Raw genomic sequence first — 23,379 nt, 5'->3', positions numbered from 1 at the left:
TTGACTGGAATCGAACCTGGGACCCTTCAGTCTGCAGGCCGACGCTCTATCTACTGAGCCAAACCGGTTTCGGCCACACCTCTTCTCTTCAAACATGCCAGCTGCCAGAAAAGCCAAGGGATGGTATACAATGAACGCACTCTTTCACAGATTCGTTTGTTGATGTCATTTAGCCACATTTGCAAAAGCGTATTTTAAAAATAAATGTACTGCAAGTGTACACATTAATACATTTTGACGAAGGGAATGGACCTGCATAAAAACCATCATAGCCAAGAAACAGAATCTTCCCATCGCCCCAGGAGCTCCCTGTGCTCCTTCCCAGTCAATGCTCTCCATCCCCAGGGCCTCCCTCATCTGCTCTGTAGCATTGTAGGTCATGTTGCATTTTCTCGCATTTCATATCACGGAATCATAAAGACAGGTAGACGAGGTGGTGTGAACCGTTTTCCCACCACAAACGTCCTCGCTCTGTAACTAACAACCGTTCTGCAGGGATGCTTTTTGGCTGATGGAAATGAACCCCCGACCGGTCTCCCCTCATTTCTTAGGTGCCTTCTCACTTCGCGGATAGTCTCCTTTGCTGTCAGAGCCTTTTAGTTCGACGTGGTCCCACTGGTCTGTTTGTTTGCTTTGTCGCTTATGCTTCTGGTGTCAGATCCAAAAACGCCACTGTCAGAACCAACGCATGGAGCGTTTTCCTCATTTTCTTTCAGGATTCACGTCTTTAGTCCTCTCCGACTTGACGTCATGGGGATGGTGCGTGATGAGGGCGTGGCCTCCTTGTGCGTGGCATCAAGCTTTTCCTGTTCTGTGGGCCTATTAGTCTGTTGTTATGCTAGTTTTCTCTAGTTTAAGGTGACTAGACATCCCGATTTTTAAGACGCGGGACAAACTGTTAAAAATCGGGACTGGCCCGCCAAAAGCGGGAGGTCTGGTCACCTTACTCTAGTTTTACTTTTTGCGGTTTCCACAGTGCTTTATTGTTCATTACTTTAACAATGTTTTCGTGAAGATGTTCACATATTAGACACCCCCACTTTTTTTTTCTTTCTTTTAAAAAAAAATGTATTTTATTGATTTTTTACAGAGAGGAAGAGAGAGTGACAGAGAGTTAGAAACATCGATGAGAGAGAATCATCGATCAGCTGCCTCTTGCACACCCCCTACTGGGGATGTGCCCGCAACCAAGGTACATGCCCTTGACCGGAATAGAACTTGGGTCCTTTCAGTCAGCAGGCCGGCGCTCTATCCACTGAGCCAAACCGGTTTCGGCACCCCCGAAAAAATGCCATGCAAACACTTCTGCCAAAATGCCTGCCTGTTTTAAATAACACTGAGGAGCCAGGGGCAGCCATTTCCCTTCCCGATGAGGCCTGCGGGTGGCGCTGGCCCGCCGGTAACGGTCCCACTGACACCCGTGCTTGGCGGTCCTCTCGCCGTCATTTTGTCAAGCGCGTCCTGAAACTGGTTTCCGTGTTCGAGCATGCCCAGGGCCACCACCTGCAGTTCACATTCATGTGTGAGAAAGCTTCTCTGCCATGTTACGGCAGGAACAGGAGGTCTCCTTCAGAGAGGCGGTTCCCGCACAGGCTGCTGGTGTTGCGGTCAAATCCTCAGCTGTGTGAGTATACTGGCTGATTCCTGGGCACAGCTGCCAGCTTCCCCTAAGGCAGTGTTCCCCAAAGTGTGGTACGCGTACCCCCAGGGGTGCGGGAAGAGTTTGGTGGGGATACGCACTGCCCCGAGCTTAGCTGCGCCTAATTCTACGTTCTCCTGAGTACGGGGGGGTACTCAGCGTTACAAAAATTATAGAAGGGGTACACATATGTCAAACGTTTGGGAAACACTGCCCTAAGGCGACGACATGCTGTTCCCCATCATCGAGGCCTCCTGGGCAAGCGAGCTGCGTCCCCACAAGGGCCGCACGGCGCCAGACGGGACACAGGAAAATGGACCCGGAGAGCCCGCCTCCGCTGGCAGGCCCTTTTCTCTAATTGTCATCACTTCCACCCGTATGCAATCTCTGAGCTTCGTTTGTCTTTCCGTATTTACTGGCTCCTTAAGTGTACAGTTAGGTGGTTGGAGACATGTCTTTCTTTAAATACTGAGCCAATTCTGTAAATCTTATTTGAATTTTCCAACCTTTTCACTCTTGTCTTTTTTTCTGGTCTAAAAATCCCACATTATATGTAACTGTCAGATCTTTTAAATCTCCTCCAATCTGTGCTAGTTCTCTGATCTCTCCTTGTCTTTCAAGACATTGACACTTTTGAAAAGTACCGATCAGTTATTGTGTAGGATGCCCCTTAATCTGGGTTTGGAGACCTAGGACTGCCTCTCGGCTCTGTGATTTACTAACTGGGCAGACCTTTGCAAGCCAACCCCTCTGGGACTCAAGTTTCCTCATCTGTAAAATGGGATAATAACACTGACTTGATGTTTTAAAAATTAAAGGAGGCAATATCTATGAAAATGCCTGGAATATAAGGCCATGCAACACTAAGTCGTTCCCCCTGGTCCCTGCTTTTTAACTATTTCTGATAGAATTTTGTGCCAAAATGTCTTGCCTATATTTCAATGCCTTCTTTAAAAAAAATAAAAAAAATAAAATAAATAAATATATATATTATTGATTTTTTTTTTTTACAGAGAGGAAGAGAGAGAGAGAGAATTAGAAACATTGATCAGCTGCCTCCTGCACACCCCCTACTGGGGATGTGCCCGCAACCAGGGTACATGCCCTTGACCGGAATCGAACCTGGGACCTTTCAGTCTGCAGGCCGATGCTCTATCCACTGAGCCAAACCAGTTACGGCTCAATGCCTTCTTTTATAGATAAAACCGTACACAATTTAGCCTCAAGTGATGAATCTGTGTCAGCACGACAAATAGCCATTGCTGTGTGTGCAACAAACAGTTCTACGTCTCACTGTCTGGATGCCTGCGTACATGGCGTCATCACGCGCTTTCTGAGTTTCAGCAGAGACATGTGAGGATCCATTGACTCACACATGTGTTCATCACCGATGTACTGAATCTATCTACAGGCCCCTTGTTAGGGCCCTGGTGACAGTACTACCGTGTTTCCCCGGAAATAAGACATCCTCCGAAAATAAGACCTAGGGCATGGAAAGATAAGACATCCCCTGAAAATAAGACCTAGAGCAACTTTGGGAGAAAAAACTAATATAAGACACTGTCTTATTTTCGGGGAAACAGGGTAAGTCCTTGCTGATTTTATGGCCAGTAGGGGAGACGGACAAGTAAATGGGTTGTTACAATTCAATGTGATTTGAAATAGGATGAATTCAAATTCTAAGTAAGGTTACAGGCAGAATTTCTTTTTTTTATTTTTTATTAAAGAGCCAGCCCTATGTGCACTTAGTGGTTATCTCAATGCTGGCCTTGAAAAACAATGCTGTTTTATCCAATTAAAAAAAAAAAATGCACCTGGCATGGTATTGAGATTGTGGGCATATCTGGTCTCTGGCCTGCAAGGTCAGACAGCTAAGTTTATCTTCATCATTCTTCAAACTGGCTAAAGCAAACTAGAAAGCAAAATTTTATCTAGGAAGAACAGCAGAAAATTCCAAACAACAGTTTGTTGCAGAATGGGGGTTTTCCTTCTCAGAACCTTTAAAAATGCCCTAACCCGGGGCAGTCGTGTAGGGTCCGCCTGCGTGTGGTACTCTTGTGGCTGCCCTGGCCAGTTCAATAAATTCTTGTTTGCTTTTTTATTTTTTTTATTTTTTATTTTTTTTATTGATTTTGTACAGAGAGGAAGGGAGAGAGAGAGAGAGAGAGTTAGAAACATCGATGTCGCCTCCTGCACACCCCCCACCGGGGATATGCCCGCAACCAAGGTACATGCCCTTGACCGGAATCGAACCCGGGTCCCTTCAGTCCCCAAGCCGACGCTCTATTCACTGAGCTAAACCGGTCCCGGCTTGTTTGCTTTTTTAAATAAATTATCAGCCTCTGGTGGTCTTATTTTGAACCCAGGGTCCGACCCCACAACATGATTAATTCTACGGAAGACGTAAGCCGAGGCGTATGTAAGGAAGCCGAGGCTGGGCCTGGGGAAGGCAGTTAGGTGGGGAAGGTTTCAGGAAGAAGGGGCCATTGTGTTCCGGGCAGGCCTGCAGAATGTGCAGAAATTAACCAGACGGGGAGGAAGGAGAGCGAAAGACACGCCACTCGGAAAGAGCTCTTACAACTGCGTGCTGAGCCCAGCCCGCCGGTCCTGAGGAACAAATACATCGCCTGCTGTCACTCAGCGGGAGCGCCGTGTGTGCTGGGACCTCAGGGACTCAGAAACCTCCCCAGGAAATTTCTGGCCCGGGCTGTGTTCTGGAGACATAAACCTTGGACCAGCACACCGGGCTTACCTGTTTCCACATCTGTGAACTGGAGTCAAGCTTACGGTTACAATCGGCTGCTTGTTCCCATGTCAACAGTAAAACTGACAGGCATCTCTTGCTTCAGAAAATAAAAGTGAATGGCTGTCAAATATTCCTTTTCACACGGACCCTTCGGACTGAGCTGGCAAGAGGCTGGAGGCCCTCCCTGCTCTCTCCCTTCCCTGCACTCACTTTTGGGGTAAGGTGACTGGACATCCCGCTTTTGGCGGGACAGTCCCGATTTTTAACAATGTGTCCTGCGTCCCGAGGAACACATTGTTAAAAATCGGGACTGTCCCGCCAAAAGCGGGACGTCCAGTCACCTTATCCTGGGGCTTCACAAGTTTGGCTTTGAGGCCAGCGTGCTCCAGAGCCTCCCTCTAACCAGTAAACATATGTCTTGGCAAGGGTTGCAAGAATACTATCACTCCCTGTGAGCTGAGGGGAATCCACCAGGAGACTTTCAAGCAACGGCTTCTCTGCTGACCCCCGTTTCACTCTCCCAGGCACCTCTGCTCTATTTCTCCTTTGGAGAGTGAGCGAATTCCTTTCCTTTTCTCCAAGGGAACGCATCCTCTCAAACCTTAACCACTTCTAACCCACAGCGGCTGCGTGACGTACCGTCAGCTGGTGCGTCAGGAGGTCCACCAGGAAGGTGATCTTGTTGCTATAAAGCACGTCGGCGCAGTTTTCCGGGCAGTTGCTGCAGGTGAGGCAGTAAACATTGATTGCATTGCAGAGAGACCTACCGGGAGGGGAACACATCTCGCGTGAAACCTCAGCGGCACTTCTCTCAACGATTAAAACACATAAAACGAATGGTACAAAGCCACAGGCATGGGACGGGATTCTCTGGAAACAAGCAAGTAGAGGGGCGAGCCCCCCACCACGTGTGAAAGGCTGCAACTTACGCCAGAAGCCTGGTGTTCATTGGCACCTGCCACAGGCCTGACTGATCCCTTACCCACAGGAGACAAAGGAACACGCCACCCGTGTGTGTGAACAGTGTAAGGTGACCAGACGTCCCGCTTTTGGCAGGGCAGTCCCAATTTTTAAAAGCGGGACTTTTTAAAAACGCCGCTGGATGCGGGACAAATTGTTAAGAATCGGGACTGTCCCGCCAAAAGCGGGACATCTGGTCACCTTAGAATAGTGTCTTAACAATCCTCATAACCTGAGGTCAGGTAACGCCTGGGAAGTCTGGGATCTAAGTGTCTTTGAGTCACACCCAGAAAAAGGACCTGCTGAAACTCTATTTAAAATTTTTATTGGAGGTTTTGATCTTTTTCTTTAAAAAAAAAAAAATTTTTTTTAATTGATTTTTTACAGAGAGGAAGGGAGAGAGATAAGAGAGCTAGAAACGTCGATGAGAGAGAAACATTGACCAGCTGCTTCCTGCACACCCCCCACAGGGGATGTGCCCGCAACCAAGGTACATGCCCTTGACCGGAATAGAACCTGGGACCTTTCAGTCCGAAGACCGACGCTCTACCACTGAGCCAAACCGGTTTCGGCTTGATCTTTTTCTTAATGATTTATGAGAATTCCCTCCTTATAACTATAACAAAGGGTTCATACATGTTCGGAATATTTCCTCCAGTTTACCGAATGCCTGTCATTTTGCTTATGTCATTTTCCAGGTATTTTTATGCATGAAAGCTACACAAATTTTTTCTTTAGAATTTCATTTTTTCTTTCCCTTCCCTTTGTCCTTTCAAAACTTCTTCATTATGATACGTCTGTAGCCAGCCATTTGTACTTATTTTTTCTTAAATTTTATCACCACGAGTGATCATTTTATGGTTTCATAATTCACTATCAAATCCTTTAGAATCTACTTTGGCATGAGGCCGAGCTCTAACCCGATTCCCCACATTAAGAACATTATGAACCAAAACCGGTTTGGCTCAGTGGATAGAGCGTCAGCTTGCGGACTGAAAGGTCCCGGGTTCGATTCCCGTCAAGGGCACGTACCTTGGTTGCGAGCACGTACCTTGATTGCGGGCACATCCCCAGTGGGGGGTGTGCAGGAGGCAGCTGATGGGTGTTTCTCTCTCATAGATGTTTCTAACTCTCTATCCCTCTCCCTTCCTCTCTGTAAAAAATCAATAAAATATATTTTTTTAAAAAGAAAAAAAGAAAAGAAAACCCTGTATATTCTAAACACCAGCCTCATTAGCCTTCCTGCACTTCCTAAAATTAACCTCCCCTTGAAATGCTATGTTTCAGAGATTACAATAACAACGGACTTAAAAATGCAGGGGAGCATAAAGTGAAAACATTGCTCTGAAACTAGCATTGACCTCTGCTTTGTCTCAGGACGAGGCAGTCACGGCCTTCGCCGGGTGTCAGGCAGGCCCTGACGCGTACATGTGAGCCGCATGGGCGCGCCCGCTCCGGGGGAGCCCCGGGGGCTCGCAGCGCTGACCCGCAGGTTAGAGGCGACACAAGGCGCTTCTTCGCTTTAATCACGTTAGTGGTGCCGCAGCTGTCACCTGTGACCATCTCTGTGCGGCCTTCCGAGACGTGAACCAAACGCCGCAATAAGCCAAATGGGCAGAGCATCTATCACTCACGATGGCTAATTGGTTGGCAAACAGTATTTTTAAAAAAATATATTTTATTGATTTTTTTACAGGAAGCGAGAGATATAGAGAGTTAGAAACATTGATGAGAGTCATCGATCAGCTGCCCCTTGCACACCCTCCACTGGGGATGTGCCCGCAACCAAAGCCCATGCCCTTGACCGGAATCGAATCCGGGACCCTTCAGTCTGCAGGCCGACGCTCTATCCATTGAGCCACACCGGTTTCGGCTATCACTATCCTCTTCAGTGCACGTCACAGATCCCAAGGACTGACAGCATTCCGAAGCCCCGCAAGCCGAATGCCAGGGGCACAGCCAGCCGTGTGCCCACGGGAGGGGACACCCGCCCACAGTCTCCCAGTGGGAACCGGAGCCCAGCTTGGTCTGACGCTAGAGCTGGTGCTATTTCTATTTTACCAAAATGTCCCTCAAGAAAAAAGATAACATGTTTTGGGAATTTTTTGTTTCGTTTTATCCCATGGACACTTCTGTTGGGCTAACTAAATATTTAAAAGTTTTCTCAGCCAAGACCGGTTTGGCTCAGTGGATAGAGCGTCTGCCTGCGGACTGAAAGGTCCCGGGTTCGATCCCGGTCAAGGGCATGGACCTTGGTTGCGGGCACATCCCCAGTAGGGGTGGTGCAAGAGGCAGCTGATCGATGACTCTCTCTCATCGATGTTTCTAACTCTCTATCCCTCTCCCTTCCTCTCTAAGAAATCAATAAAATGTATTTAAAAAAAACAAAAGTTTTCTCAGTGATATAAATAAGTATGGAAACTTCTCACTGAAATCTGTCAATGCCCATTAAGTCGTGCGTGCTGCCACTCAGGAATGCCAGCTTCTGAGGCCCAGCTCCCAGGGACCCGAGGGGTGTGGGGGACAGAGGGTGCAGGAACTAGAGGGCCCAGAGCACTTTGCAGTTAAAGACTAAGGTGACCAGCCGTCCCACTTTTGGCGGGACAGTCCCGATTTTTAACAATTTGTCCCGCGGCATTTTTTTCCCGGCTGGTCACCTTATTGAAGACCCAACTGCGCCCGGGTCCGAGCGACTGTCGGAGCCACCTGGTGGGGACTCTGGATGCCAGCAGCCTGGCCTCCGACGGTCTTCCTGGGGGCGAGGCCGTGGCCTGCCTCCCTCCGGCTTCGCTAACGTGCTCACACCTCGCTCAGTAAGCAGCGTGGGGAGCTAGCCTTCTCTCACTGCTCCTCACTTTGGCTCCATTTCTGTGAGCAATTACAGCTGCCCAGAGCTCATCAATTCTTCTTGATGGAGGGCTAGCAGGTGGCAGACCCAGAGATTCCGTTGTAGGCTTCAGGCTCCATCTGCACTCCACAGAGAAGGCAAGCCCCTCTGCTTCTCCCCTAAGGTAAGGTGACCAGATGTCCCGATTTTTAACAATTTGTCCCTCGTCCCGAGGTGTTTTAAAAAAGTCCCGATTTTTGGAAAGAATGCACCACAAGCCAGGGAACGGCGGGAGAACGGGAAGGGAATATTGTTTTTGGCAGCCATGTGGCTATTTAGCCAGGATATGAGTTTTATATTATTTTTGTTAAATTTTTAATGTTAAACTTTGACAATAACAAATAATTGTTAAGAACTGATTATCAAGAACTGCTTATCGAAGTTCGCAACGACGAAAACATTTTGTAACCGTCTCTCAGACGATACACATCGTACTGCATGCTAGTAAGCTAAACAAGTGATGTCATTACAAATCAGCTATTCAGATAATTTAGGTAAGTAATGTATTTATTTATTTCATAAATACATAAATTTTCTCGAATTTAGCAGACAGTACTCGTATTATTTATATTTTATAGTGGCGGCAAAAAGTCTAGCGCCGGCCTTGAAAGTGACACGACTTACATTACAATTAAGTGTTGAGTCTTTGAAAGCCATTTTATGTGTGAAATATAATTTAACAAATTCTTGTGAAAAATTTCATGACCTTTTAAACAACGACAGCAGTCTACTAAAAAGAATTCACTCAAATGAGAAATATGCCAAAGAATAAAATAACACTATATGTAATTTTTTTTTATTATATTTGTAAATTGTGCTTACGTTGAAATTTAAAAAAACATATTACAATACTGTTTTTTGCGTTCTATAAAAATTTTTGTTGCTCCATATAGACCAAATTTTTAATCAAACCTCCCCCCCCACCCCCCGTCAATGGTGTCCTGCTTTACCAATGTTAAAATCTGGTCACCTGGCCACCTTACTCCAAGCCGGAACACCCTCCCGTGCCTGTGGTCTCCCCCACGGGAACCCCGGGGCGGCAGGGACTCACCAGTGGGACGTGGGAGGCAGAGTGGAAGGCTGTACTCACTTAGGAGGGATTCGGGAAACCGTGTTCACGTTGGCGGCGGGGAGCACTCCTTGCAGAATGTGTTCGAGGGCTGTTAATCCGCCGGCGGCTTGAAATGCAATCTGATCGGCCACATTCTAGACGAAAATACAGACAGAGATGAGCTCACTTCCCACGCACGAGATGATGACCACGTGAGTGGGACACGTTCTGCCGGTTCAGCTATCCTGCAGTGTTCAACAGAGGCTGAGGGGGAGCACAGGTCAAAAGCGTAAGCACAGCCAAGGCCAGTGTGGCTCAGTGGATAGAACGTAGGCCTGCGGACTGAAAGTTCCCGGGTTTGATTCCCATCAAGGGCATGGACCTTGGTTGCGGGCACATCCCCAGTAGGAGGTGTGCAGGAGGCAGCTGATGGATGTTTCTCATCGATGTTTCTAACTCTCTATCCCTCTCTCTTCCTCTCTGTAAAAAAATCAATAAAAAATATATATTTTTAAAAAGTGTGAGCACAAAAAAGCCTCGCAGATGAGGGGCAGCGGGCGAGAGCACACCCAAGGCCTGTGACAAGGTGAGGGCGCCGTGGGGAGGCCTGAAGGGGCAGGCACGCGCTCCGGGAGCACGAGGGACAGTCAGTGGGGTTCCTGACGCGGGTTCCTTCGTGTCCCCGCTGCACCCAGAGCCGAGGCTGCGGTCAGCTAAGACGGACCGGGAGGCTCCACGTGGAGCGCTCCGGGCGAAGAGGAAAGCACTTCATACAGGAATTGTCATCTTTCCTGGGAAAGGCAGGTCATTTTGGAACAGTCATTACCCCCCAACAAGGCAAGCTGACTTCCACAGGGATTTCCTGAGTAATATAATATCGCCGAAGCCGGTTTGGCTCAGTGGTAGAGCGTCAGTCTGCGAACTGAAAGGTCCCAGGTTCGATTCCGGTCAAGGGCATGTACATTGGTTGCGGGCACACCCCCGGTGGGGGGCGTGCAAGAGGCAGCTGGTCGATGTTTCTCTCTCATCGATGTTTCTGGCTCTCTATCTCTCTCCCTTCCTCTCTGTAAAAAATCAATAAAATATATTTGAAAAATATATATAATCTAGTATCTAACCATTTAGCTATACCTTCTCTCTCTCCCTCTCTCTCTCTCTTTTTTTTCCACTTCAGCCATTTTAGGAAGCGTATTAAACCACTTTTGAAGGAGACCTCTGATTATTTCTGTGTGTTTTCTGAATGGTTCACGGTGCTGGTGGGAAGAAGCTCCTCCAAGTTCTCGGCGTCTCTCTCTGGCACGCCGAGGCAGGAGAGAAGCAGGAGGCAGGAGGGGGTTTCTGAGACCGCACGGAGCCTGCATCACGCACGCACCCAGGAGGACAGCGGCCTGCTGTGGGCAGAATCTGCTCCCTTCCCACACCGTTGAGTCCCAGCTCCTGGTCCCTCGGAACGCACGGGGCTTTGAGGATGAAGTCTTTACAGAAGTGACCAAGTTAAAAAGACGCTGCTCGAGCAGGTCCCGTGTTCTCAAAGGGAGAGGAGGCGGCACCCCGAGGCCGAGCAGAGCCACGTGGCCGCTCTCGGCCTCTGTCCCAGGTCCCTCTCCTCCTGGAGGGATCGCCCTCTGTCCATCCCCGTGTCCCGCTGCGCCCAGGCCGTGGGCTTCCTCACCAAAGCCAGGCCGCGGGGCCAGCTCTCTCTCCACGTGGTGGGGAGACCTAAACGTCCACAGATTTCAACCTGGAGACCCGGGCAGCTCCTCCTCCCCCGTGGCCCAGGCCACGGCCCGGCTCCTTTCTGGCCCGGGCCTCGCACTTGAGTTTCTCACTGGAACTGAGTGTCATGCCCAGAGGATGCAACTCGGCTCTTCCAGATGAAGGAAGGACATGCTCACCAAGAGCCTCCTTAGGAGCCTTGAGCTGAGCAGGGAGCCGTCGAGGGGGAAGGCTTTATACCCGAGCCACCGCCCTCCTGCCTTTCCCACAGGGAGCGCGGCCGGCCCGCACGGGAGGGGGGGGGGGGACTGGGGGGCTGAGTGAAAGCAGACGCTCAGTGTATACATCTCGCCTCCAAAACAAAACAAAACAAACCTCAGAACTTTCATGCGGCTCCAGCAACATGGGCGTGACCTCTTGAGAACGTAAGGCTCAGGCTCGCCAAGACATTGAGCAGGAAAAGAACCAGCCATCTCAGGAGATAAAGGCCGCTCGGAGCCAGATTTTTTTCTAATGCGCTACTGAAAACCCTGGGACTTAACATTTGCAGCTTTGCAAGGAAATAAAGCAAATAGCAAAATGGACTGTAGACTGAAACCTCACACATCACCTGCCCTGCAGCCGAGGGCGCCCTGGGGTGGGGGTGGGGGTGGGGGTGGGAGGCGCGGGGTGAGAGATGCCAGACGGAAACACTGCGCCGTCCCCGCCTCAGCCCAACAGACGGCCGAGACTCAACAAGTGACGATTTCTCAGCGAATGTCCTGTGATGGGAGGCTAACAAGCGGGGGTTCCTGACCGAAGAGGGGGTACAGTCTCTCCCCCCTGCTGCGCCCCCACCTCAGGGCAGAGAGGGGAAGCAGGTGGGCTGGATGGCGAGCTGCGGCCGGCTCACCCCCTGCTCTCTCCCCTACCCCCTGCTCTCTCCGCTGCCCTCCACCCCAGGAGCCAGGGTGCTCCTCAATGCATCGCCTTGTGCTTGGCCCCTCCTGTGAGCGGCTAGAAAAAAAAGCACGTGAAGTACACCGTATTGTTCTCTCCCCCAAAATGCCCCTCCTCAGCCTTCTCAGCGGGCCACGTTCAAACGCCCTCTGTCCTGCGGGACCCAACTCACAGGCCGCCTCTCATGATGCCTCGCTGACCCCTCAGCCAGCCAGGCCCCTGGATGAGATGCCCGTCCTGGCGCCCTCCCCGCCCTGGAAGCCCCCCCCCCCCCCCCGGCCCCGTGTGGCTTGCTCCCTGCATGGAACGGTCCCACCTGGAAGGCGACCCTCCTTCCTCCTCTGCCCGTTCCCCAGCACTCGGCCTCAAGGACACCGGAGCCTCCGTAGGGCTTCCTCATTCCTGTTCTATTCGAGCGAGGGCACCTGGGCACCTGGCAGAACAGACACTCTGCCTTACACACACACACACACACACACACACACACACACACACACACGGTGAGACTGGCACTGACACTGGCACTGATGGGTTAGCAGCTCACTCCGGGACCAGCTGAGCCCAGGCCAGCTCAGAGTGCCAGCTCCATCTCAGCTGCCCACTGGGCGCCCACTGGGTTACTAACTAGACGTAGGGGTGTCGAACTCAATCAGAGAAGGGGGCAAAATCTAAAATCCAGCCTAAATCGCGGGCCGAATGGTTTACTGAACAGTCATAAACTGTCATTGTGATGGAAACGCAGCGGAGTGCAGTGATGACAGCGCGGTGCGGGCCACACTGCAAGGCCTGGCGGGACGGATTTGGCCCGCGGGCCTTGTGTTTAACACATGTGTTACTAGAGGGACACATGTGTTACTAGAGGGACTGCCACCACCTCTGCCACCAGGAGGCGGCGGCTACTCTGGTGGCCCAGAGGCTGGGGGCCTTTGTACCCGACGGCCCTGCAGACAGGAACGGGGGGCGCTCTGTGAGGAGGGCGGAGGCCCCAGCCCGCTGGCAGTGCAGGGGGGGAAGGTGCCTGCTCCTCAGCCGGGCGGCGGGCTCCGCTCTGAGCGTCCGTGGCACCTGCTTAGCGATCGTCACGTTGGTTTCAGCAAACCCCCAAGTCCAGAAGGAAGACAAAAGGTCCAGGGTGAACGGTGTTATGGTTGGCTTTTCCCACACGGGAAACCCCGTCACTACAGGACGTCACCTCACAGTCTGCTGTCTGCCTGCTGTGAGCGAACAGACCAAGCGCACCGCAGGCTGTCCTTCCGCTGGGTCCCCTCCCAGGCCCTCCGTCCCCGCAGCCCGCACCAGTCCAGCCCCGCCTTCAGGCTGCGGACACTCGCACTCGAAAGGATCGGCTTCTGGGGTCAGAGACACCACAGGACACCACACTGTGGGCACAGGAGTGGGGCGGGGGCGAGGGGGCCGGAGAGGCTTTCTCCAGAGCAGGGCACTGCCCTCCGGCGCTCACAGAACCAGGCCTTTGGCAGGTCCGTGCCGGCCCCCCCTTCTGGCCCGAGCGGAGGCAGGGAGGAGGACAGGCAGGGAGGAGGGGAGGCAGGGAGGAGGGCAGGCAGGGAGGAGGGGAGGCAGGGGAGAGGGGAGGAGGGCAGGCAGGGAGGACAGAAGGCAGGGAGGAGGGGAGGAGGACAGGCAGGGAGGACAAAAGGCAGGGAGGACAGAAGGCAGGGAGGACATTAGGCAGGGAGGAGGGCAGGCAGGGAGGAGGGCAGGCAGGGAAGAGGGCAGGCAGGGAGGAGGGCAGGAGGGCAGGCAGGGAGGAGGGGAGGAACGGAGGAAGAAAGACAGGAGGAGGGAAGCGAAGAGGAGGAAAGGCAGGGAGGAGGGGTGAGGACACAAGGCCTCCGTGCCCGCTGCTCCTCTCTAAGCCGTTCGGGCAGGCGGCCCAGGCCCGGTGGAGTTAGCACGGCAGAAGCACAGCGGACGGATTCTAATGTCCGCCATCCTCAGGCTTCATGAAGTTGCCCTGCAGTGGCCAGCCAGCACTCAGCATGCGGTGGGGGGCGGGGGGGAGGGACCTCTTCTCTGCCCAGGGCCCTCTGGGTATTTATGACATCATTCTTGGGCCATACACAATGTTCATCTTAGAAATTAGCCTGCCGTATTTGGTCAAACCTTTAATGACCTCACCCCTAATGCCTTGGCAGGGCCAGACCAAGTGACTTCGCCTGACTTAAGAGCGAGAGTGGGATGGATGCAGTGTGTGAGGAGACGAATACACTCTGAGGGGTGTACGAGGAGACACGTGCGCGGAGGAAGTGGGGCCTGCGACAGTTGTTCAGGACACAGTGAGTGCAACACGGAGGGTTCCTATCAGATTAGAAGACGAAGGACCCACAGAGGAGGTTCCTTCAGCTTCTTCTCTCTCCCCTTCCCCCCACTCGCTGGCTACGGGTACGCAGACCTGAGGGTCACACACACAGCAGTGCCCTCTCCTCCTGGTTCCTGCATGATTCAAGCTGGGCAGCAAATAAACTCGGATCAGGAGACCTAGGAGAACATGCTGGGGCCAAACGCCAGCACCATGGACAGATCCCGGAGAGACAAGTGCCCCAGCTCAGAGGCTCCCCTCCCTGCGCTGCTCCCTCCCGGCGGAGCCCAGGCCCTTCTGATTCTCCAGGCTGGTTTGCGAAGCGCACGGTGTGAGCTCTCTGACAGCTGGGAGTCCACTCACACAGCAAACACCAGGTGCTCAGTAAGCAGTTGCTGAATCAAAGAATAAAAAAGTGCATTCTACCTCCTGGGAGTTGTAACGTCAGAAATTCTCTTTAAAGGGGAGAAAAACCCTAAGTGCGCAGCGAGAAAGGCTTAGAAACACTGGGCGTCTGGGAATGTCCAGCCCTGGAGGGGATGAGCCCAGGAGGAGAGGCCAGAGATGCGAAGGCCAAGTGCAGAGCCTTTGCCAGCTGAAACCGGTGTGGCTCAGTGCCTAGAGCGTCGGTCTGCAGACTGAAAGGTCCCAGGTTCGATTCCGGTCAAGGGCATGTACCTTGGTTGCGGGCACATCCCCGGTAGGGGGTGAGCAAGCGGCAGCTGGTTGATGTTTCTCTCTCATCGATGTTTCTAGCTCTCTTCCTCTCTGTAAAAAAATCAATTAAAAAAAAAAGAAAAAGAAAGAAATACGGTAGTTATCCCATCCGGATGGCTGTGAGTAGCACTGCCTGACAGCCAGTGGGCTTTGCGTTATTCTTATTTTAAAAAATACAACTTTATAGGAAGAATAAGCAAGATTTCAAGGTAACCTGGCAGGTCAAAACTGTTAAGTCAAACTTCTCTAAACACCATGTACACGGTCTGAATATACTTACATGGTGTGAGTGTACAGGAGATATATATGGATCTTACAAGCTGCAGTTTAAAAATTACTTTACAGTCCTAGTATCTAAAATACTGCCTGGCACTGACTGAGGAGGTACTTTTGTTGGATTAATAAGTGCATGTTTCAGTCCCAATAAGAACTCCTCCAAGCCTGCAAAGGAATAAGCCAGAGAGCACAGGCCATAGCCATGGGAAGGACCAAAAGGCACAGCTGCCAGGAGAACCACATCCGCCCGTGACCGTCACACCGGGACGTACAGTTCAGTGTCCGGTGCACACGGACACACACAGCTGCCAGGAGAACCACATGTGCACAGATGGCTCCGCCCTGTGACCGTCACACCGGGACGTACAGTTCAGTGTCCGGTGCACACGAACACACACAGCTGCCAGGAGAACCACATGTGCACAGATCGCTCCGCCCCGTGACCCTCACACCGGGACGTACAGTTCAGTGTCCGGTACACACGGACGCACAGATCTGCCAGGAGAACCACATGTGCACAGATGGCTCCGCCCTGTGACCGTCACACCGGGACGTACAGTTCAGTGTCCGGTGCACACGGACACACACAGCTGCCAGGAGAACCACATGTGCACAGATCGCTCCGCCCCGTGACCCTCACACCGGGACGTACAGTTCAGTGTCCGGTACACACGGACGCACAGATCTGCCAGGAGAACCACATGTGCACAGATGGCTCTGCCCCGTGACCGCCACACCGGGACGTACAGTTCAGTGTCGGGTGCACACGGACACACACAGCTGCCAGGAGAACCACATGCGCACAGTTGGCTCCGCCCTGTGACAGCCACACCGGGACGTACAGTTCAGTGTCCGGTGCACACAAACACACACAGCTGCCAGGAGAACCACATGCGCACAGATGGCTCCGCCCTGTGACCGCCACACCGGACGTACAGTTCAGTGTCCGGTGCACACAAACACACACAGCTGCCAGGAGAACCACGTGTGCACAGATGGCACCGCCCCGTGACCGTCACACCGGGACGCACAGTTCAGTGTCCAGTACACACGGACACACACAGATCTGCCAGGAGAACCACATGTGCACAGATGGCTCCGCCCTGTGACCGTCACACCAGGACGTACAGTTCAGTGTCCGGTGCACACGGACACACAGATCTGCCAGGAGAACCACGTGTGCACAGATCGCTCTGCCCCGTGACCGTCACACCGGGACGTACAGTTCAGTGTCCGGTACACACGGACACACACAGATCTGCCAGGAGAACCACATGTGCACAGATGGCTCCGCCCTGTGACCGCCACACCGGGACGTACAGTTCAGTGTCGGGTGCACACGGACGCGCCCGGGTGCAGTAACGGCTCAGAAACCTTCTTTGGGACGGTGGCGGCAGAGCCAGCACATTCAGTGGCCCCAGGTGCTGGGGGCATCCCTCCCTGGCCCTCAGCGCCGGCGTGGGGGCTGAGAGGAACAGAACACCCTCTGATGCCATTGCCCCTTCTCTGAGCTTCTCCAGCCTGTCCACAGATCCTGGTTTTAAATTCTTCTGTGTGAAAACACCTGGAGCAGCAGCTGTCTTCCTGACCGATGCTGTGTAAGCGGGTACTGACCGAGTCCTTTAGCACATTCTGCCTCTGCCCACGGCGCTGCCACTCACACTCATCACTCAGCAACCCGCATCGAGCCGCCATGACGCCAGCAGGTGGCACAGACAGGTACACACCCGCACGGTTTCCGGCCTAGCCTTCCCGGGTGGTATAGTTAGTTTCCGCCCACAAATGTGGATGGATTACTAACTCAGTGAAAATAAGGCTATTTCGCCGAAGCCGGTTTGGCTCAGTGGATAGAGCGTCGGCCTGCGGACTGAGGGGTCCCAGGTTCGATTCCGGTCAAGGGCATGGACCTTGGCTGCGGGCACATCCCCAGTAGGAGGTGTGCAAGAGGCAGCTGATCGATGATTCTCTCTCATCAATGTTTCTAACTCTCTGTCCCTCTCTCTTGCTCTCTGTGAAAAGTAAATAAAATCTATATATTTTTTAAAAAAAGGAAAAAAAAAAAAGAAGTAAGGCTATTTCCTACTCCTCAGTTCTCATGGTGCATGCTCTAATCATAAAGGAGCTCTAAAACTAAGTTTATCGATCCGAGTTAAGCAAAGGATCAGAGTAACTTTTATTATGTGATAAATCAAAGTGGTAAGAGGAGCCAACCCTGCACAGCTCCACCTCAGGCGTCACGTGAACAATTCACAGTATAAGAATCTCAGAGAGATGCGCGGACTCGTCCAGGATCTATCGAATTCCCTGTTTGAATTGGACAAAAGCATCTTTAAAACCCGTCTCTCTGTCACTCGATAAAAAGACAGCAGATAAATCGATAAGCCCTCTATGGATTGGACGAAGCTGCCCAATGTGCCCCAGACAGGAGTCTGCCCACGGCCTGTTTATCACAGGCTTGACTGGAGGCTGCTCATGTATTATTCACCCGGACATTACACAGTTTACTGCTTGTCTGCAGAGATTTTAATTCAAAAACGCCGCGTGCCAGCCAGAGTTCAGTGTAAATCACACGGATAAAAAGATCATTTCATGTCTTTCCGACAGGTGATTTGCATAGTATTTCTATCCATCAAAATGGCCTGTTAGCGAGTAACATAACCTGTCATTCACACACTTTTCTGTTCTGAAAAAAGGACAAACGCTTTGTGACTCACCTAATTTTCTTATAATTGTCTAAATCGACGAAAAAAACACACAAAAAAAAACACCTTAAGTCAAGAAGTATGAATTGAACACACATACTCCAAACTACGAGAGAGAGGCTCCACATTCTAACCCGTAGAGAGAGCTCTCTCTCTCTTTTTAAAAAAAATGTATTTTATTGATTTTTCACAGAGAGGAAGAGAGAGAGATTAGAGAGTTAGAAACATTGATGAGAAACATTGATCAGCTGCCTCCTGCACACCTCCCACTGGGGATGTGCCCACAACCAAGGTACATGCCCTTGACCGGAATCGAACCTGGGACCCTTCAGTCCACAGATGGACGCTTAATCCACTGAGCCAAACCGGATTTGGCGAGAGAGCTCTCTTGAATCACCTCACCACACAACCACCCGTGAATCTCTGGTTAAATCCCGTCAAGAAAGCAATAGTTGCTCTCCAAATAATACTCATTTTTAAGTTTTATACTTACAAGTAAAATGATATTTTCAAATTATGAAATTTGGAGCTCATATAAACATATAAAGTTATAGTAAGTTGTGAAAACCTGGACGGTACAGAGAAATGGATGGTAAAAGAACATTTCCAAGATGCAGACCAGGAAGTACTGGGTGTCTGGGGTCATCACTGATGGCCCCTTATTGAACTCTGATACAGAGCCAACAAGTAGTCAACAAACCCCAAACTTATGTACTTCAGAAAATGTGAAATGTAAACAACCCCTCAGGACCCGGATTCCAAAGATAATGACACTCCTCAGGACTCATTCCCTCCTCATGCCATAAACATGGTGGGCATCGCCGATGGGGGCACGGAGGTGGGTCTGTGCTCGGAAGACAGAGGACACATGGGAGGTGCCCAGAGGTGTGGGCAGAGGGCTCTGCGGGCACAGAGGAGGAGAAACTGCTGTGCACTTACTTTTTTATAATTTATAATTTATTTATTTATTTATTTTATTTAATATATTTTATTGATTTTTAACAGAGAGAAAGGGAGAGAGATAGAGAGCTAGAAACGTCGATGAGAGAGAAACATCAACCAGCTGCCTCTTGCACACCCCCTACCAGGGATGCACCCGCAACCGATGTACATGCCCTCGACCGGAATCGAACCTGGGACTCTTCAGTCCACAGACCGACGCTCTACCACTGAGCCAAACCGGCTTCGGCATATAATTTATTTTTTAAAATATATTTTATTGCCGGGACCGGTTTGGCTCAATGGATGGAGCGTCGGTTTGGGGACTGAAGGGTCCCGGGTTCGATTCCAGTCAAGGGCAAGTACCTTGGTTGCGGGCATATACCCAGTAGGGGGTGTGCAAGAGGCAGCTGATCGATGACTCTCTCTTCGATGTTTCTGGCTCTTTATCTCTCTCCCTTCCTCTCTGTACAAAATCAATAAAATATATTTAAAAAAAAATAAAATATATTTTATTGATTTTGTACAGAGAGGAAGGGAGAGAGATAGAGAGTTAGAAACATAAATGAGAGAGAAACATCGATCAACTGCCTTAGGACATCGTTGGCCTGATGTGTGATTTATCTGATTTTGAATCCTTCATCTGGAATACAAACTGTCCTGACAGAGGACACTATTCCTGTACTGTAATGTCCATTCTCAGGAATAGCCACCTAACGGAAATTCTTCTTTCCCGAAGGCTAGCTTACCATTCACAGCCTAAGTTCCTTGGCCTGTTTTAACCCCATTTATGTACCCTCCTCCTAGTTTATCATGAACTACAGGGTTAGTTTTTCTTCCTTTTCCCTTTTTCAAAAGATAAAATAAAATTGTAGTTTTCAGCACTGCCAATGGGTAATGACACAAACAGACGCACATTTATAATTCCTAGGCTCACCACGCTTCCTGCTCCAGCCTGTTTGCTGGACTACTTCCTTCTTGCTGCCAAATGTCTTCCTATTGATCTTTTTTCTTTTAAAAAAAATATATTTTATTGATTTTTTACATTGAGGGAGAGAGAGGGATAGAGAGCTAGAAACATCGATAAGAGAGAATCATTGATCAGCTGTCTCCTGCACACCCCCCACTGGGGATGTGCCCGCAACCAAGATACATGCCCCTGACTGGAATCAAGCCCAGGACCCTTCAGTCTGCAGGCCGGCACTCTATCCACTGAACCACACCGGTTTTGGCTTCCCATCGATCTTTCTGGAGGGCCTGTTGGGCCCCACTTCTCTTTCTCTGAATGTCTGAAAACGTTTTCATTCTGCCTGAACTTTTTTTAAAATAATATATATTTTATTGACTTTTTACAGAGAGGAAGGGAGAGGGATAGAGAGTTAGAAACATCGATGAGAGAGAAACATCGATCAGCTGCCTCCTGCACACCCCCCACTGGGGATGTGCCCGCAACCAAAGTACATGCCCTTGACCGAAATCGAACCTTTCAGTCCGCAGGCCGACGCTCTATCCACTGAGCCACACTGGCTTCGTCCTGCCTGAACTCTTGACTCATGTTTCACTGGGCACACAATTCCCGGTCAATGGCACAGGTCCTGGAGACCATGCTCTGTCCTCCTGGACACCTCTTACTCCTGACAAGAAGTCTGCTACGGGTCTAACGGAACTTTGTAGATCATCTGTCTCTATCCTTAAACACGTTCTTCTCTTTGATCTTCTGAGGTTTCCCCAGGATATCAATTCACGCCTCCTTCAACTCTTGAAAACGCTCAGGAGTTGGTTTCCAGCCCTAACTCCACTTTTCTCTGCATTCCCTCTTGCTGGAACTCCAAATAAATGCATGGAACAAACCCCAAAATCCACATCCTATGACTCTTTTTTTTTTTTTTAAAGGGGATTTAAAATATATATGTTTTATTGATTTTTTACAGAGATGAAGGGAGAGGGATAAAGAGCTAGAAACATGGATGAGAGAGAAACATGGATGAGAGAGAGACATCGATCAGCTGCCTCCTGCACGCCCCTTACTGGGGATGTGCCCACAACCAAGGTACATGCCCTTGACCGGAATCGAACCTGGGACCCTTCAGTCTGCAGGCCGATGCTCTATCCACTGAGCCAAACCAGTTTCGGCCATATTCTATGACTCTTAACCATTCTTTCCATCTGTTTTTCTGCTATGTATTTTAAGTATATTCCTTAACAGTAGTTCTCAAGCTATTAATTCTCTCTCTGCCTACTTGGAGTCTCAATATTGTTGAGTTTATTTTTAATTTCAAAAACTATATTTTCCCCTTGATTTTAGTTCTTTTCATATTACCTATGATTTTCTCTGCCTATTTTTCATGCTTTCCTGCTGTTTTTAAATGGATATTTTCATCTATCTCAAATATATACAAATATATATACAATATATACAAAATATTTTTCTGTAAAAATCTTTCTCAGTGGATCGGGCAGTTTGGCTCAGTGGATTGGGCATCGGCCTGCGGACTGAAGGGTCTGGTCAAGGGCATGTTTGATTGCAGGCACATCCCCAGTAGGGGGTGTGCAGGAGGCAGCTGATTGATGTTTCTCTCTCATTGATGTTTCTAACTCTTTATCCCTTTCCTTTCCTCTCTGTAAAAAATCAATAAAATATATTTTTAAAAAATTAAAAAGAATAAAAATCTTTCTCAGGTGATTTTATAATATTTTATTTGCTATAAATTCTTTTTAAAAAAAGATTTTATTGATTTTTTACAGAGAGGAAGAGAAGGAATAGAGAGTTAGAAACATCGATGAGAGAGAATCATCGATTAGCTGCCTCTTGCACACCCCCCACTGGGGATGTGCCCGCAACCCAGGTACATGCCCTTGACCGGAATCCAACCGGGGACCTTTCAGTCTGCAGGCCAACGCTCTATCCGCTGAGCCAAACCGATTTCGGCAAGAGTAATGTTTTAAAATAAAATAAAATAAAATAAATAAAAAATAAAATAAAATAATAATAATCTAAAATAAAATACTTCTTACTCCTGTTAAGTATCTGACGCAGGAGAGGAGCCGGCGCCTAAGCTTACACCAGCTGAAGCCCGTCTCCCCGCTGACTGGCAGCTCTTCTGATTTCGCCATCCCTCCCCGCGCTCTCTGCCTGGGAAGGCTCCTTCTCCTCGGCCAGAAGCGGGGTCAGGAACTCGCTCGGAGGACCAGATAGCGAAACTTGAAGTTTTCAGGCTGAGAGGCGAAATCCCGGCTCTGATGTACCCTCCGGCCATCCATCAGCGTGAAGGCCACTCTGTCTGCAGCCATTAGAGGCATGGCGGCGAGCCAGCCTGTCCGGGCTGTAGTTTGTCAATCTCTGCAGTAAATACCGCTCCTCGGCGGTCCTCTCCTCCTCCACACACTGCTACCCATTCCCGCTGTTTCCCTGGCTGAGCTGAGCTGGAGATCCAAACTGGTATCATCCAGGTGCCTGAGCCCATGTCTTCAGAGCTAACTGAGAGCTCAGGCACCATTTTTTAAATTATTTTTATTTTAAAAATTTATTTTATTGTTTTTTTTTTTTTTTTTTTTTACAGAGAGGAAGAGAGAGGGATAGAGAGTTAGAAACATCGATGAGAGAGAAACATCGATCAGCTGCCTCTTGCACACCCCCCACTGGGGATGTGCCCGCAACCAAGGTCCATGCCCTTGACCGGAATCGAACCAGGGACCTTTCGGTCCGCAGGCGGATGCTCTATCCACTGAGCCACACTGGTTTGGGCTCAGGCGCTCTTTGGATGGCCCACAGCCTGTCACGGAATTTGTTATTGCTCTCTTTTGTAAGCCTGATCCGAAGGTCACCATCACTCAATCCCTTTTTGGCCTGTTTTCCTCACTGGGCTGGAAAAACACTCCCTGCCACCAGGTGTCGGCTCAGAGGGCTTATGAGAGAGAGAGAGAGAGGGAGGGAGGGAGGGAGGGAGGGAGGGAGGGAGGAAGGGAGGATGCCCCACGCTGGGCCGTCACTTGACGTGCAGCCAGCTCGAGGTGGGAACGAGGGCCATCCGCTGGGTCCTGCACTGCAGTGAATGGCATCGGTGCTGCCAAAGCCCGCCACTGTGCCCGCCGTGGAGGAGCCTTGGACAGGGTCTCGTCTCTCTCTGGGAAGGGGCCAAGAGGAGGAACAGGCTCCGGAGGTTAGGGGTGCGGCCACATGTGAGGGCGCAGGGCGGTGACTGCACAGACTGAGGCTCATGAGGACGACTGCCACACTGTTCCTGGTGCTTCCAGGCTCCTGGCTCTGGGCACACAGAGCGCTGCTGGCCGTCTGTCACCTTCAGCGACGGCACTGACCACGGACGCTGTGTCCACGCTCTGCCCCCAGCAGATGCCCGCTGCTTTGCCCCGGGAGCAGCAGGGAGTCACCGGCATCACATCGCCCGCAGCCACAGCACCCGCTCTTCTGCAGAGGAGCGAACACCCGCTCACCCCGCCCCCTAGCACCGGGGTCTCTTGTCCTCATT

At 50.6% G+C, this 23,379-nt stretch overlaps 1 protein-coding gene across 4 annotated transcripts in view; it reads right to left on the bottom strand.

The window, feature by feature from the left end:
- SCAPER (S-phase cyclin A associated protein in the ER) overlaps positions 1–23,379 on the bottom strand; it is a 163,725-nt gene that overhangs the window by 40,339 nt on the left and 100,007 nt on the right. For all 4 annotated transcript variants that reach the window (XM_045573439.1, XM_045573438.1, XM_045573440.1 and 1 more), the window contains 2 exons: positions 9,323–9,438; positions 5,025–5,148 (listed from right to left, as the gene is read on the bottom strand). In XM_045573439.1, the coding sequence (XP_045429395.1) occupies positions 5,025–5,148; positions 9,323–9,438 (240 nt within the window). The remainder of the gene's footprint in view (positions 1–5,024; positions 5,149–9,322; positions 9,439–23,379) is intronic.

The sequence above is a fragment of the Pipistrellus kuhlii genome, unplaced genomic scaffold (genome assembly GCF_014108245.1).
Source record: "Pipistrellus kuhlii isolate mPipKuh1 unplaced genomic scaffold, mPipKuh1.p scaffold_m20_p_50, whole genome shotgun sequence".
NCBI lineage: Eukaryota > Metazoa > Chordata > Mammalia > Chiroptera > Vespertilionidae > Pipistrellus > Pipistrellus kuhlii.
This window is presented reverse-complemented; position numbering and strand designations above follow the sequence as displayed.